This window comes from Crocodylus siamensis, chromosome 13, assembly GCF_052110815.1.
Source record: "Crocodylus siamensis isolate JL-2025a chromosome 13, ASM5211081v1, whole genome shotgun sequence".
Taxonomy (NCBI): domain Eukaryota; kingdom Metazoa; phylum Chordata; order Crocodylia; family Crocodylidae; genus Crocodylus; species Crocodylus siamensis.
In genome coordinates this window covers 35524432-35536827 of record NC_143407.1, presented here as the reverse complement: position 1 = coordinate 35536827, position 12396 = coordinate 35524432, and the positions used below count along the sequence as shown (strand labels likewise).

Below are 12396 nucleotides of genomic sequence, written 5' to 3'. Positions count from 1 at the left end.
CGTCCCCCTTTCTTATAGATCAAGACCACGACTCCATGGGCAAAGCCCTCCCCTGCCCGACCCCGATCCATAATTTCCTTAAACAGGGCCAGCAGGTCCCCCTTCACTAAATCCCAAAACTTCCCATAAAATTCCACCAGGATCCCGTCGCCTCCCGGGGTCTTCTTTAAAGGCACTGTCCTCAAGACCCCCAGCATCTCGGTTTCCGTCAATTCCTTTATCAGCCCCTGTCTCCCGTCTTCCCCCACTTTGGCTTCCAAACTCCCCACCAGCCCCTCCAGGTCTTCTCGCCTCCCCGCTTTCCTACGAAACAAATCCCCGTAGAACCTAGTCACCTCCCGCAATACCCCATCCACATCCTCCACCCTCCCTCCGTCAGCCGTGCGGACCGCCCCCATCACCCGCTTCTTCCTTCTCACCCGCAAGGCGAAAAACCTGTCCCATTCCTCTCCCTCCTCTACCCACTCCACCTCGGCCAGGAACATCCGCTCCTGCATCCTGGTCCGGAACCAATTTTTCACTCCCTCCCTTGCCCTTTCCCATTCTCCCTGTACCGCTGCCCCCTTCTTCCGCTCTTCCCACAACCTTTGAACTTCCCCTTGTAACCGCACTAACTCCTTCTTCCTCTGCCACGCCCGCTTCCTCCCCACCGCAGTGAACCACTCCCGCACGCGTTGCTTGATTTCCGCCCACCAGTCCCACCGTGTTGGAAAAAGGGGCTGTAAGGATTGCCACTGGCGATACGCCCTTTGAAAGGCCATGCATTCCTGTGGGTCGTCCAGTAAGGACACATTTAATTTCCAGACCCCTCTGCCCTGTTTCAGCCCCTGCCCGATGCCCACTTCCACCCACAGCACGCGGTGGTCCGAGAAGCTGATGTCTATCAGTCCCTTGCCACGGATTGCCAGTCCCTTCGACACCAGCACAAAATCGATTCTCGATTGGCCCCGCTCACCGGGATCCACTCTAGTAAAGACTCCTGTCCCTGCCCAAATATCCTGGAGCCCCTCATCTTGAATCCACCCTCGCAACCAGTTCCCTGTACTATCCATCCCGACTCCCTCCCCAACCCCTACCCGCCCACCCTCTTCAAGTATACAACTGAAATCCCCCATCACGATCCGCGGCCCTCCACCCCCCATACACATCCCCATTTTGCGGAAGAAACGCACCCTCTCCGTTCTCTCGGCCGGGGCGTAGACGTTGTACAACGTTACCTCCACGCCCTCCACCTCAACCACTGCCTTTTGCAGTCGCCCTTCTTCCAGGACCTGCTGCCCTTTGATTTTCAAACCCCGCTCCCTCATCAAGAACCCTACTCCTGCCGCTCGATTCTCGTTTGAGCTCCCCCACCACGACGGTCCCACCTCCCAGCGCTTCTCCAGATAGCCATAATTTCTCCCCCAGGGGATCCCGCACTCCTGTAGGCCCAACATCTGCGCATCCAGACCTTGTAAGGTGGTATACATTGACTCCCATCTCTGCCTCCCATATACACTTCTTACATTTAAGGATGCTATAGTCAACGCCATCATAGCTATTTTCCAGACAAAAGCCTACCTCGTTAAACATCCGTTCCGCTACTGGGATCTGAGCTGTTTTCCCCGACCTTCCGCATCCCCGTGGCCCTAACCAGATGTTCCATCGCAGTCGGGCTGAGATAGCCACAAACGTCTGCCCTCCCAGACTCCTCAACCTCTCGTCCCTCCACCAGCAGCTCCCCGCTCTTCCCCTTCTCTCTTTCCAGTGCGGTCCCTTCTGTCTCCTGGACCGTTCCCCTTTCCTCCTCTATTCTCTTCTTCAAAGGTTTAACCCTCCGCTTCTTCTTTCTTTTTACAGGGGAGAGTTCTTTCCCCTTCTCCCCAGACAGGTCCAAGTCCATGGTTGCCAAGTCCAATTTGTGTGCCCCTTCTCCCACTGCCTCACTCTGCTCCTCCAACTACAGAAATGATCCCTGAAAATATAGTCTTAAGCTGGCAATGTGCCAGCTGCGGCCCCCACCTCAGCTGCATGTGCTTGCGGTACACGGTGACACTGCCCCACCAAGCACCAGCCCCGGCATCCACCTTCACTGGCACCACATGCTAGGCCAACTGTGCTGTCACTGGGTTCCCGCAATCACCGCCGCCAAACATCGCTGACACACCGTACCCAGGAACCCTGTCCCCTAATTAGCATAATCTCTCCTCCCAACCAACCAGAATCCCAGCCTATCTTCCACCAATGCTGGGGCCACTCAGTGGCTCCATTGCACCACCTGACAGTAACCCAGCGCACCGTGGTGGGAAGCGGCAGTGCAGCCCGTCCTCCGCACAAGCTGCCCAACATGACCCCAGTGCCCAGCGCTCCCTGAAGCGACGATGGTAGGGCCCTGCACGGGCAGTCACAGGCTGCGTCGCAACAAAAGATTATTAATGTTGTTTTAAGAGTTTTTCAGGGATCCTGGTTTTCTCTGATAAAAAACGGCAAATTCTTTGATTAAAACCCCCGGAATCCAAGTTTCTTTTCTGTGATTAAAATGAAATGTCTCTGTATGCACAAAGGTGCCAGTTGAACACAATGCTTTACTGCTATATGTACACTTTTAACGCAGTCTGGAAGCCGACCAGTGCCTCAACCACTGTAACAATCAATTCTAAATACTTATACATTTTGGCATTTTTATCATGGAAAATCAGAGCTCACCCTGCCCCCTTCACTCATGAAGACGCAGGTCCAGCTGCAGCTCTCCCCCCCGCCGCTAGTTTGTGGGGCTCAGCAGCCCTCATACACCTTTGCCCTGCCCATCCCATTGCTCCTCGCTCCCCACCCACAGCCCCCACAGCCCTGGTGGTCCCCTTTGCTCCCCACCCACAGCCAACTGAGCCACTGATAACCCCCTTCCCATCCCCAGCCGCGCCAGAGGAGGCCTCCAGCTGCCAGGGCTACAGGCCCAAGGACCCAGGTCCACAGCTCCCTACCCCTGCAGCAGTACCCGAGCCCCAGCTACTGCCTGTGGCAGAGTCCGACTCCCCCACGGGCAGCATGGCTGGTGCAGAACCCACGGCTGCGGGGGAGGCAGATGCGAGCTGCCCACTGTGGGCTCAGGCTCCCCATCCTGCTGCCCTCCCCCAACACCTCTGGGGCCCAGCGGGCAGGACCTGGAGTGGCAGGGCTGAGCAGGGTGGGGTGAGGCAGGACAGCAGGATGGGGAGCCCGCACCCACCCCATGCACAAATCCCCCATGTCCCCAGTGAGTGCGTGCAGTAATGGGGAGCCTCCCAGGACTGGGGGAGGGGGACACCACGGCGGTGAGCAGGGACTGCCCACAGTCACCGCCCACAGTGGGGGCCAATCTCAGGCGGCACATCTGCCCCCACCATGTGTTGCCTATGACAGGAGCCAGGCCCTCTCAGAGGAGCTGCCCATGGCTCTGTCCTACTCCCTGCCTAGGCCCTGCAGCCACGTGCTCCAGCCCACTGCTCCGGCAGCTGGGCAGCAGCCCCGCTACAGCCCTGCTCAGTTCCCTCCCTATGGGGGCCTCAACCCCCGACTGCACCCCCTCCCTCCTGCCAGACTTCCCTGCAGGCACATCCCTGGTCACGTCCATATGTAGGTGTGCCTATGCACACGGGGCCCCTGCCTGACTGCCCTCCTCCTGTTCCCTGCAGGGGGAACCTACTGTTTCCCATGTTTTTCTGCTTAGAACGAGAAAATCCCTGTTTTTCTGCACCAAACGGAAAACTTGGATCCCTGGTAACTCAGGGTTCCTCGGGACAGACACACAGCATTGCCACAAACGTCTGCAAGGACCAACACTATACAGTAACCTCCCAAAGCAACCACGGAAAAAAAGGAAGAAAAAAACATTTAAAAAAGGGAAAACAAAGACAGTACTCATACTTCCTGTTTTTAACCAACAGAAACAGACCGACCACTCAGGCCGCGCCCTCCCCCTCCGGCCCCCACAGGGGCGGAACGGTCATTGATGGCGGGCAGCACCGCACAGCGGCGCCGCCCGCCCGCCTCGCGCTCAGGGGAAGACGCCACGACTCTTCCTCGTGGTCGGTAAACCCGTTCACTTTCGGACACACTTCTCTAGTTACCAACTATAGAAATGGTCCCTGAAAGCACAGTCTTAACTCGCTGTTCCCGCGGCCGCCGGCCCCCCCGGCCGCACGTACAGCCAGGACACGGCGACCTCCCGCAGCGCCGCCCCGGGCCGGGCCTATGACAGGAGCCGGGCCCTCTCAGAGGAGCTGCCCATGGCTCTGTCCTACTCCCTGCCTAGGCCCTGTGTTCCAGCCCAGCCCCAAGCACTGCTCCAGATGGGCAGCAGCCCCGCTACAGCCCTGCTGAGGTCCCTCCCTATGGGGGCCTCAACCCCCGACTGCACCCCCTCCCTCCTGCCAGACTTCCCTCCTGTCACGTCCATATGTAGGTGTGCCTATGCACACGGGGCCCCTGTCTGACTGCCCTCCTCCTGTTCCCTGCAGGGGGAACCCACTGTTTCCCATGTTTTTCTGCTTAGAACGAGAAAATCCCTGTTTTTCTGCATTTTTCTGTGGCAAATGTCCGGATAATTCAAATTACCCATTTAAAATATCACCCATTGAAATCACCCTCCCAGCAGATGTCCGGGTAATTTAAGTCACCCATGACAACTACATCCCTTGCCTTACGTGCCCGGCCATTTTCGAGCCCGCTTGCAGAGGCACGTAAGGCAAGGGATGTAGTTGTCATGGGTGACTTAAATTACCCAGACATCTGCTAGGAGGAACAGTTAGCTAGGTCGGACCGTTCCAGGAGGTTCCTGGCCGAGATACAGGGCCTCCACTTAATTCAGGAGGTGCACAGTCCCACCAGAGGAAATGCCCTGTTGGACCTGGTCCCTTCCACAAGTGACGACCTGGGAAGGGGCCTCCAGGTTCTTGACCACCTGGGTGATAGTGATCATCGCTTGCTGGAATTCACCATCCAGCGCAGGGTGGCAAGGGCCTGCAGCAAAGCTGGAGTACTGCGTCCAGTTCTGGGCGCCGCACTTGAGGAGGGATGTGGACAACAGGGAGAGGGTCCAGAGGAGGCCACCCGAATGATCCGGGGACAACTGGGTACACCCTACAATGAGAGACTGCGGGACCTGAACCTGTTCAGCCTTCACAAGCAAAGGCTGAGGGGGGACCTGGTGACTGTCTATAAACTCACTAGGGGGGAACCAGAAGGGTTTGGGAGAGACCTTGCTTCCCCTAGCGCCCCCCCCCCCCCGGCATAACAAGGAATAAGGGCCACAAGTTGTTGGAGAGGAGGTTTAGATTAGACATCCGTAAGAACTACTTCACCATCAGGGCCGCCAGGAGCTGGAACCAACTTCCAAGGGAAGTGGTGCTGGCTCCTACCCTGGGGATCTTTAAGGGCTGGAGTCATTTGAGCCCAGTTTTCCTCCTGCCCAGGCAGGGGGTTGGACTCAAAGATCTACAAAGTCCCTTTGCACCCTACTTGTATGATTCTACAAAATGGAAGACCTAGACCCCTGGTAATCCAGGGTTTCTGGAAATGGACACGCAGTATTGCGACAAACTCCCACAAGGACCAGCACCAGACAAAAACCTCCCAAAAGCAGCACAAAAAAGAAGAAAAGATACAGGGGAAAAAAGGCATAAAAAGCCATTGCTGACGCTTTCTGTTGATTAATTAATATGGTAAAGATTTCTTTTGCGATTAACTCATGTTTATGTTCAGGAAGAAACATTCTCCATATGTGATAGGTGTCTCCTCCTGATTTAGTTTTGTTTTTGTTCTTCTCTCATGATTTACTTCGTTTTCCAAGGACAAGTATGTTTTTCCTGGTTGTTAATCAGTTTCTTGATATGTTCCAAACTGGATAACCTCTTGTCACTGAAGAAGGTAACTCATTCAAAAATTAGAAATTTCTGATAACCAACAGTGAGCAGGTTGATTAACAGGATTTTCCTGTCAATTACTGCTTGGGACTCTCTCTTGATTTACACACCTAAAGGAATGCTTTTAAGTAAAACAGCAAACAAAGTGTGTGCACTTCAAGAGTGAGAAGTCTCTGACATGGGCTGCTGATGTGCCCAACTTACTCAAACAATTGAAGAGAAACAGACCGCCTCTTCATCGCCTGTTTGGTGAGAAATCATCACCTTAGAGCTAAACACTGGGCTTTGATTTAAAAGACAGTACTCATACTTCCTGTTTTTAACCAAAAGAAACAGACCGACCACTCAGGCCGCGCCCTCCCCTTCCAGCCCCCAAAGGGGTGGAACGGTCATCGATGGCGGGCAGCACCGCACAGCAGCGCCGCCCGCCCGCCTCGCGCTCAGGGGAAGACGCCACGACTCTTCCTCGTGGTCGGTAAACCCGTTCACTTTCGGACGCACTTCTCTAGTTACCAACTATAGAAATGATCCCTGAAAGTACAGTCTTAACTCGCTGTTCCCGCGGCCGCCGGCCCCCCCGGCCGCACGTACAGCCAGGACACGGCGACCTCCCGCAGCGCCGCCCCGGGCCGGGCCTATGACAGGAGCCGGGCCCTCTCAGAGGAGCTGCCCATGGCTCTGTCCTACTCCCTGCCTAGGCCCTGTGTTCCAGCCCAGCCCCAAGCACTGCTCCAGATGGGCAGCAGCCCCGCTACAGCCCTGCTGAGGTCCCTCCCTATGGGGGCCTCAACCCCCGACTGCACCCCCTCCCTCCTGCCAGACTTCCCTCCTGTCACGTCCATATGTAGGTGTGCCTATGCACACGGGGCCCCTGTCTGACTGCCCTCCTCCTGTTCCCTGCAGGGGGAACCCACTGTTTCCCATGTTTTTCTCCTCAGAATGAGAATATCCCTGATTTTCTGCATTTTTCTGTACCAAACGGAAAACTTGGATCCCTGGTAACTCAGGGTTCCTTGGGACGGACACACAGCATTGCCAGAAACGTCTGCAATGACCAACACTGTACAGTAACCTCCCAAAACAACCACGGAAAAAAAGAAAGAAAAAACATTAAAAAAACTAAAAACAAAGACAGTACTCATTATACTTCCTGCTTTTAACCAATAGAAACAGACCGACCACTCAGGCCGCGCCCTCCCCCTCCAGCCCCCACAGGGGCGGAACGGTCATCGATGGCGGGCAGCACCGCACAGCGGCGCCACCCGCCCGCCTCGCGCTCAGGGGAAGACGCCACGACTCTTCCTCGTGGTCGGTAAACCCGTTCACTTTCGGACACACTTCTCTAGTTATCAACTATAGAAATGATCCCTGAAAGTATAGTCTTAACTCGCTACTCCCGCGGCCGCCGGCCCCCCCCAGCCGCACGTACAACCAGGACACGGCGACCTCCCGCCGCCGCCGCCGCCCAGCGCCGGCCCCGGCAGCCGCCCGCGCCCCGCAGCGACGCCCCGGGCCGGGCCAGCTGCAGTGTACGCGGGGTCCTCCAACCGCTCCCGCCAATCCCCGCCGGCGCCGCTTTCCCAGGAGCCCCGCTCCCTCATTACCATACAGCCCTCCCCCAGCCAACCAGGACCCTGCCCCGATTTCCGGGATGCTGCCGCTGCTCGGGTGCTCCTGGTCCCACGTGACCGGAAGGTGGCGCGGCAAGGCGGGAAGCGGCGCCTGCAGCAGTGGAGGGGGCGGGAAAGGAAGGCAGCGGGTTTCCGGGCGCACGGCCCAGGCGAAGCAGGGAAAGAACCACCACAAGCAATAACGGGTCTCTCTCTCTCTCTCTCTCTCTCTCTCTCTCTCTCACTCACTGAACGAAAAGATAACCTGAGCCCGCGTCTGCGTCGGTGCAGACAGGCCACTAACCTACTGAGGGGGCTTTAAACCAGGTCTGTGGGGCCCCGAGGGAGGTGGGGAAGTGGGCGACCTTGAGGAAGCAGGAGCAGGAGTGGGCAAGAGGAGAGGCCGTTCCTGAGAAATCAGGGCAGTGGGCCGGGCTCTGCACACCAATGCACAGAGCCTGGGAGACCGGCAGGGGGAGGCCTCGCATGGTGACAGACCTATGAGGTGGCTGGACTAACAGAGACTTGTTGGGCACTAACACTGTCATGGATGATACAAACTGCTCAGAGAGGGCACACGCAGGAGAAGAGGAGGAGTTGGACTTGATGTAAAAGAGCTCTGGTATGAAACTGGAGACAGGCCTGGCAGAAGTCTGGGTTAGGGTCAGAGGATCTGTACAGCAACGTTGCTACAGTGCCATGCTCTAGTACCTCCTTTTGGAAGTATTAAAACACAGCACAGTATGGGCTGCTGCTGCACCGTGTGGGCAGTGCACGCTTACATTTTGCAGCTAAGTCACTATAGCAAAGGGAGTGCGCTGCTACGGCAATGTAGCTGGCAACCGCATGTAGACATACACAATCGCTATGTTGCCATAGAGCGCCCTGTGGCAGCACAGCACGTCTCTGCGTCCCTGCAGGGTGACATGTAGACATGTCCAGAGGGAAGAGCAACAAGGATGAAGTTGCGGTGGAGGTCTGCTATCGACCACCGGACCAGGAGGATGAGGTAGATGAAGCTTTCTTCAGACAGCTAGCAAACATTTCCTGATCACACGCCCTGGTTCCCAAGGAGGACTTCAATCACGCTGACATGCTGGGAGGGCAACACAGCAGTGTGCATGCAATCCAGGGCATTTTGGCAGAGCGCTAGAAACTGGTGCGAGTGCTGGAGAGGCCAAGTAGGGGCCATGCTTTTCTTGACCTGCTGCTCACTAACAGGGAAGAAATGGTGGGGAGTGTAGTATAGTGAGTGGCAACTTGGGCAGTAGCAGCAAGGTAGATGGAGTTCAGGATTCTGAGGAAAGGAAGGACGGAGAGCAGCACAGGAAGGACCCTGGACTTCAGAAAAGCAGATTTTGACCTGCTCAGGGAAGAGATGGGCAGGATCCCCTGGGAGGCCAGTCTAAGGAGGAGAGGAGTCCAGGGGAGCTGGCTGTACTTCAGAGAAGCCTTACTGAGATTGCAGGAACAAACCATCCTGACGTGCAGAAGACTGTGGTGGAGAGGGGTCTGGCACAGACTTTTTCAGAGGCCGGCCCCCCCCTCTGACGAGGACAGTGGGCGGGGGTACAAGTATGGAGATGGGTGTGCAGATACCTGGTACGAACTGCGTAACAGGTTTTTAATGGTTTAACTGTCAAACTGTGCTTTGATCTGCCACGTGAACCACAAGGGCAGAGTGTCGGAGGAAAAGTCATATATATAGTGATGACTCTGAAACTCATGCTAAGTTTGGGCCTCCTCACAAAAGTTAAAATACAGAATACTGATGCTAACTGGATAATGCAAGAGAATGTGAGTTCACGGCCAGGCCATCTGAGAAGGAATGATGAGGTATCTCTTCCAGCTTACCTTGCGATATTCAGGATGATTTCAGACAGGCTCCTAGTTGTCTGGTGTGTAACTGTGTGAAATGTCCATCTTTGATTAATTAATATGGTAAAGATTTCTTTTGCGATTAACTCATGTTTATGTTCAGGAAGAAACATTCTCCATATGTGATAGGTGTCTCCTCCTGATTTAGTTTTGTTTTTGTTCTTCTCTCATGATTTACTTCGTTTTCCAAGGACAAGTATGTTTTTCCTGGTTGTTAATCAGTTTCTTGATATGTTCCAAACTGGATAACCTCTTGTCACTGAAGAAGGTAACTCATTCAAAAATTAGAAATTTCTGATAACCAACAGTGAGCAGGTTGATTAACAGGATTTTCCTGTCAATTACTGCTTGGGACTCTCTCTTGATTTACACACCTAAAGGAATGCTTTTAAGTAAAACAGCAAACAAAGTGTGTGCACTTCAAGAGTGAGAAGTCTCTGACATGGGCTGCTGATGTGCCCAACTTACTCAAACAATTGAAGAGAAACAGACCGCCTCTTCATCGCCTGTTTGGTGAGAAATCATCACCTTATAGCTAAACACTGGGCTTTGATTTAAAAGACAGTACTCATACTTCCTGTTTTTAACCAAAAGAAACAGACCGACCACTCAGGCCGCGCCCTCCTCCTCCGGCCCCCACAGGGGCAGAACGGTCATCGATGGCGGGCAGCACCGCACAGCAGCGCCGCCCGCCCGCCTCGCGCTCAGGGGAAGACGCCACGACTCTTCCTCGTGGTCGGTAAACCCGTTCACTTTCGGACACACTTCTCTAGTTACCAACTATAGAAATGATCCCTGAAAGTACAGTCTTAACTCGCTGTTCCCGCGGCCGCCGGCCCCCCCGGCCGCACGTACAGCCAGGACACGGCGACCTCCCGCAGCGCCGCCCCGGGCCGGGCCTATGACAGGAGCCGGGCCCTCTCAGAGGAGCTGCCCATGGCTCTGTCCTACTCCCTGCCTAGGCCCTGTGTTCCAGCCCAGCCCCAAGCACTGCTCCAGATGGGCAGCAGCCCCGCTACAGCCCTGCTGAGGTCCCTCCCTATGGGGGCCTCAACCCCCGACTGCACCCCCTCCCTCCTGCCAGACTTCCCTCCTGTCACGTCCATATGTAGGTGTGGCTATGCACACGGGGCCCCTGTCTGACTGCCCTCCTCCTGTTCCCTGCAGGGGGAACCCACTGTTTCCCATGTTTTTCTCCTCAGAATGAGAATATCCCTGATTTTCTGCATTTTTCTGTACCAAACGGAAAACTTGGATCCCTGGTAACTCAGGGTTCCTTGGGACGGACACACAGCATTGCCAGAAACGTCTGCAATGACCAACACTGTACAGTAACCTCCCAAAACAACCACGGAAAAAAAGAAAGAAAAAACATTAAAAAAACTAAAAACAAAGACAGTACTCATTATACTTCCTGCTTTTAACCAATAGAAACAGACCGACCACTCAGGCCGCGCCCTCCCCCTCCAGCCCCCACAGGGGCGGAACGGTCATCGATGGCGGGCAGCACCGCACAGCGGCGCCACCCGCCCGCCTCGCGCTCAGGGGAAGACGCCACGACTCTTCCTCGTGGTCGGTAAACCCGTTCACTTTCGGACACACTTCTCTAGTTACCAACTATAGAAATGATCCCTGAAAGTATAGTCTTAACTCGTTACTTCCGCGGCCGCCGGTCCCCCCCGGCCTCATGTGCATCCCTGGCACGGTGACTCTACGCCGCCGCCCCCACAGCTTTCGTCCCGACAGCCGCTCGAGCCCCTTAGCGGCGCCGCCCGCCCGGATGCCCCCGCGGCGCCGCGCGCTTCACACCAACAGGGTCTCGAGACGCGGGTCGCGCCGCTTCCCGGCTCCCCGCGCGCGCTCATTTGCATGGCGCCGTCCACGCCCCACCCCCAACCGCTTCTGGGGGTAGCGGGTGGCTGAGAGCGGCCTGGCCGCGCCCCTCCTTCTCCCGCTCCCGGACTCGTGTCCCCGCGGCCGCCGCCGTTATGAGCGGGAGCCCGTTAGCCGCGGACAACCCCCCCACCCCGTCTGTACCTCTCTTCAGGAGCTTCTTGACCGCTGTGCGGCTCCCCCGGCGCACGGCCTCGTGCAGCTCCGCCTCGGGGCCGTCGCGCCGCACGATGCCCAGCGGCACCGGGCAGGGCACGGGCAACGGTAGCGCATGCGACATCCCGCGGGAGGCACTGCCGTCTCAGGCCCGGCCCAACGGTCGAAGCCAGCGACCGTTACAGCACGAGGCCACGTGGGGTAGCGGGAGTACGGGTGCTCCCGAGGATCAGAAAGCTGTGGGGATGCACGGGGGAGAGCGGGTACGGAAGGGTACGGAAGCTCCCGAGGATCAGAAAGCTCTGGGGACGCGCGAGGGGCAGGGTATGGAACCCCCGAGGGCGGCAAAGCTCTGGGGACACTGTGCGCAACTTGTGGGGGGAACTGTAGGCTGGGGTTAGGGCAGGGGTCTCCCCACCCACTCTGCTCTGTTCACTCTTTTCCCCTTCCTTTCTCCCCCCAGTTATTTCCAGCTCCTTACTACCCCCCCCACAAGCCCCTGACCTCCCTCAAGGGTAGAAACCCCGGATTAAAGAAGCCCCTATGGAGGATAGTGCCATGTGGGCGGCCACCTGTGCCAGGCACCTGGCAGTCATAAGCAGACCTGAGGTGGCCCCCGAAACACCAGCCACCTCCCGGCTTTTCTTGCATGTCAACAAGGGGTCACACCATTTGGTTCAGCAGGAACACAGAGCATCACCATTTGGTGTCCTGGGCATGTGGGCCTTGCGGCCACCAAATCAGTGCAAGCTGGGAGTGTAGCCAGGTTCACAAAGGGATTGGACATATCCTTGGGAAATGGGGTAGCGGGGATACCAGGATGGTGGCCTTGGTCCAGGTGGCTTTGCTCTGCCTGGCAGGGGAGATGCTCATCTTCCTGACCATGAAGACTTGGTGCAGTTGAGGGTATTGCACTGCAGATGGAGACTCCCACCACAGTCTACTACAGCCTCTGCTACTATACATGTATGTATGTATGT

The 12396-nt window shown here is 56.4% G+C and overlaps 2 protein-coding genes and 5 non-coding genes across 9 annotated transcripts in view; 1 reads left to right on the top strand and 6 right to left on the bottom strand.

Annotated features, from left to right (window-relative positions):
• TEX14 (testis expressed 14, intercellular bridge forming factor) overlaps nucleotides 1-12364 on the bottom strand; it is a 73675-nt gene extending 61311 nt beyond the window's left edge. For 2 of the 3 annotated variants that reach the window (XR_016438878.1, XR_016438879.1), the window contains exon 1: nucleotides 11405-12361. Coding sequence is in view for 1 of the 3 variants with exons in the window: in XM_090025499.1 (XP_089881625.1) it covers nucleotides 11405-11540 (136 nt within the window). In the remaining 2 variants the exon portion in view is untranslated. Of the gene's footprint in view, nucleotides 1-11404 lie in introns of all 3 variants that reach the window. The other variant, XM_090025499.1, reaches the window with a different exon arrangement.
• On the bottom strand, nucleotides 3913-4119 carry LOC149854262 (small nucleolar RNA U3). The gene has a single exon (XR_016439071.1). It is a non-coding gene; the product is annotated as a small nucleolar RNA U3 (small nucleolar RNA).
• Nucleotides 6220-6426, bottom strand: LOC149854261 (small nucleolar RNA U3). Its single transcript, XR_016439068.1, has one exon. It is a non-coding gene; the product is annotated as a small nucleolar RNA U3 (small nucleolar RNA).
• Nucleotides 7057-7263, bottom strand: LOC149854260 (small nucleolar RNA U3). The gene has a single exon (XR_016439066.1). It is a non-coding gene; the product is annotated as a small nucleolar RNA U3 (small nucleolar RNA).
• LOC149854259 (small nucleolar RNA U3) lies at nucleotides 9972-10178 on the bottom strand. Its single transcript, XR_016439070.1, has one exon. It is a non-coding gene; the product is annotated as a small nucleolar RNA U3 (small nucleolar RNA).
• The window catches only part of RAD51C (RAD51 paralog C), a 29311-nt gene continuing 27640 nt past the window's right edge, over nucleotides 10726-12396 (top strand). The window contains exon 1 of the mRNA XM_090025508.1: nucleotides 10726-10939. Coding sequence (XP_089881634.1) covers nucleotides 10864-10939 — 76 coding nt within the window. The 5' untranslated portion in view covers nucleotides 10726-10863. The remainder of the gene's footprint in view (nucleotides 10940-12396) is intronic.
• On the bottom strand, nucleotides 10809-11015 carry LOC149854258 (small nucleolar RNA U3). Its single transcript, XR_016439067.1, has one exon. It is a non-coding gene; the product is annotated as a small nucleolar RNA U3 (small nucleolar RNA).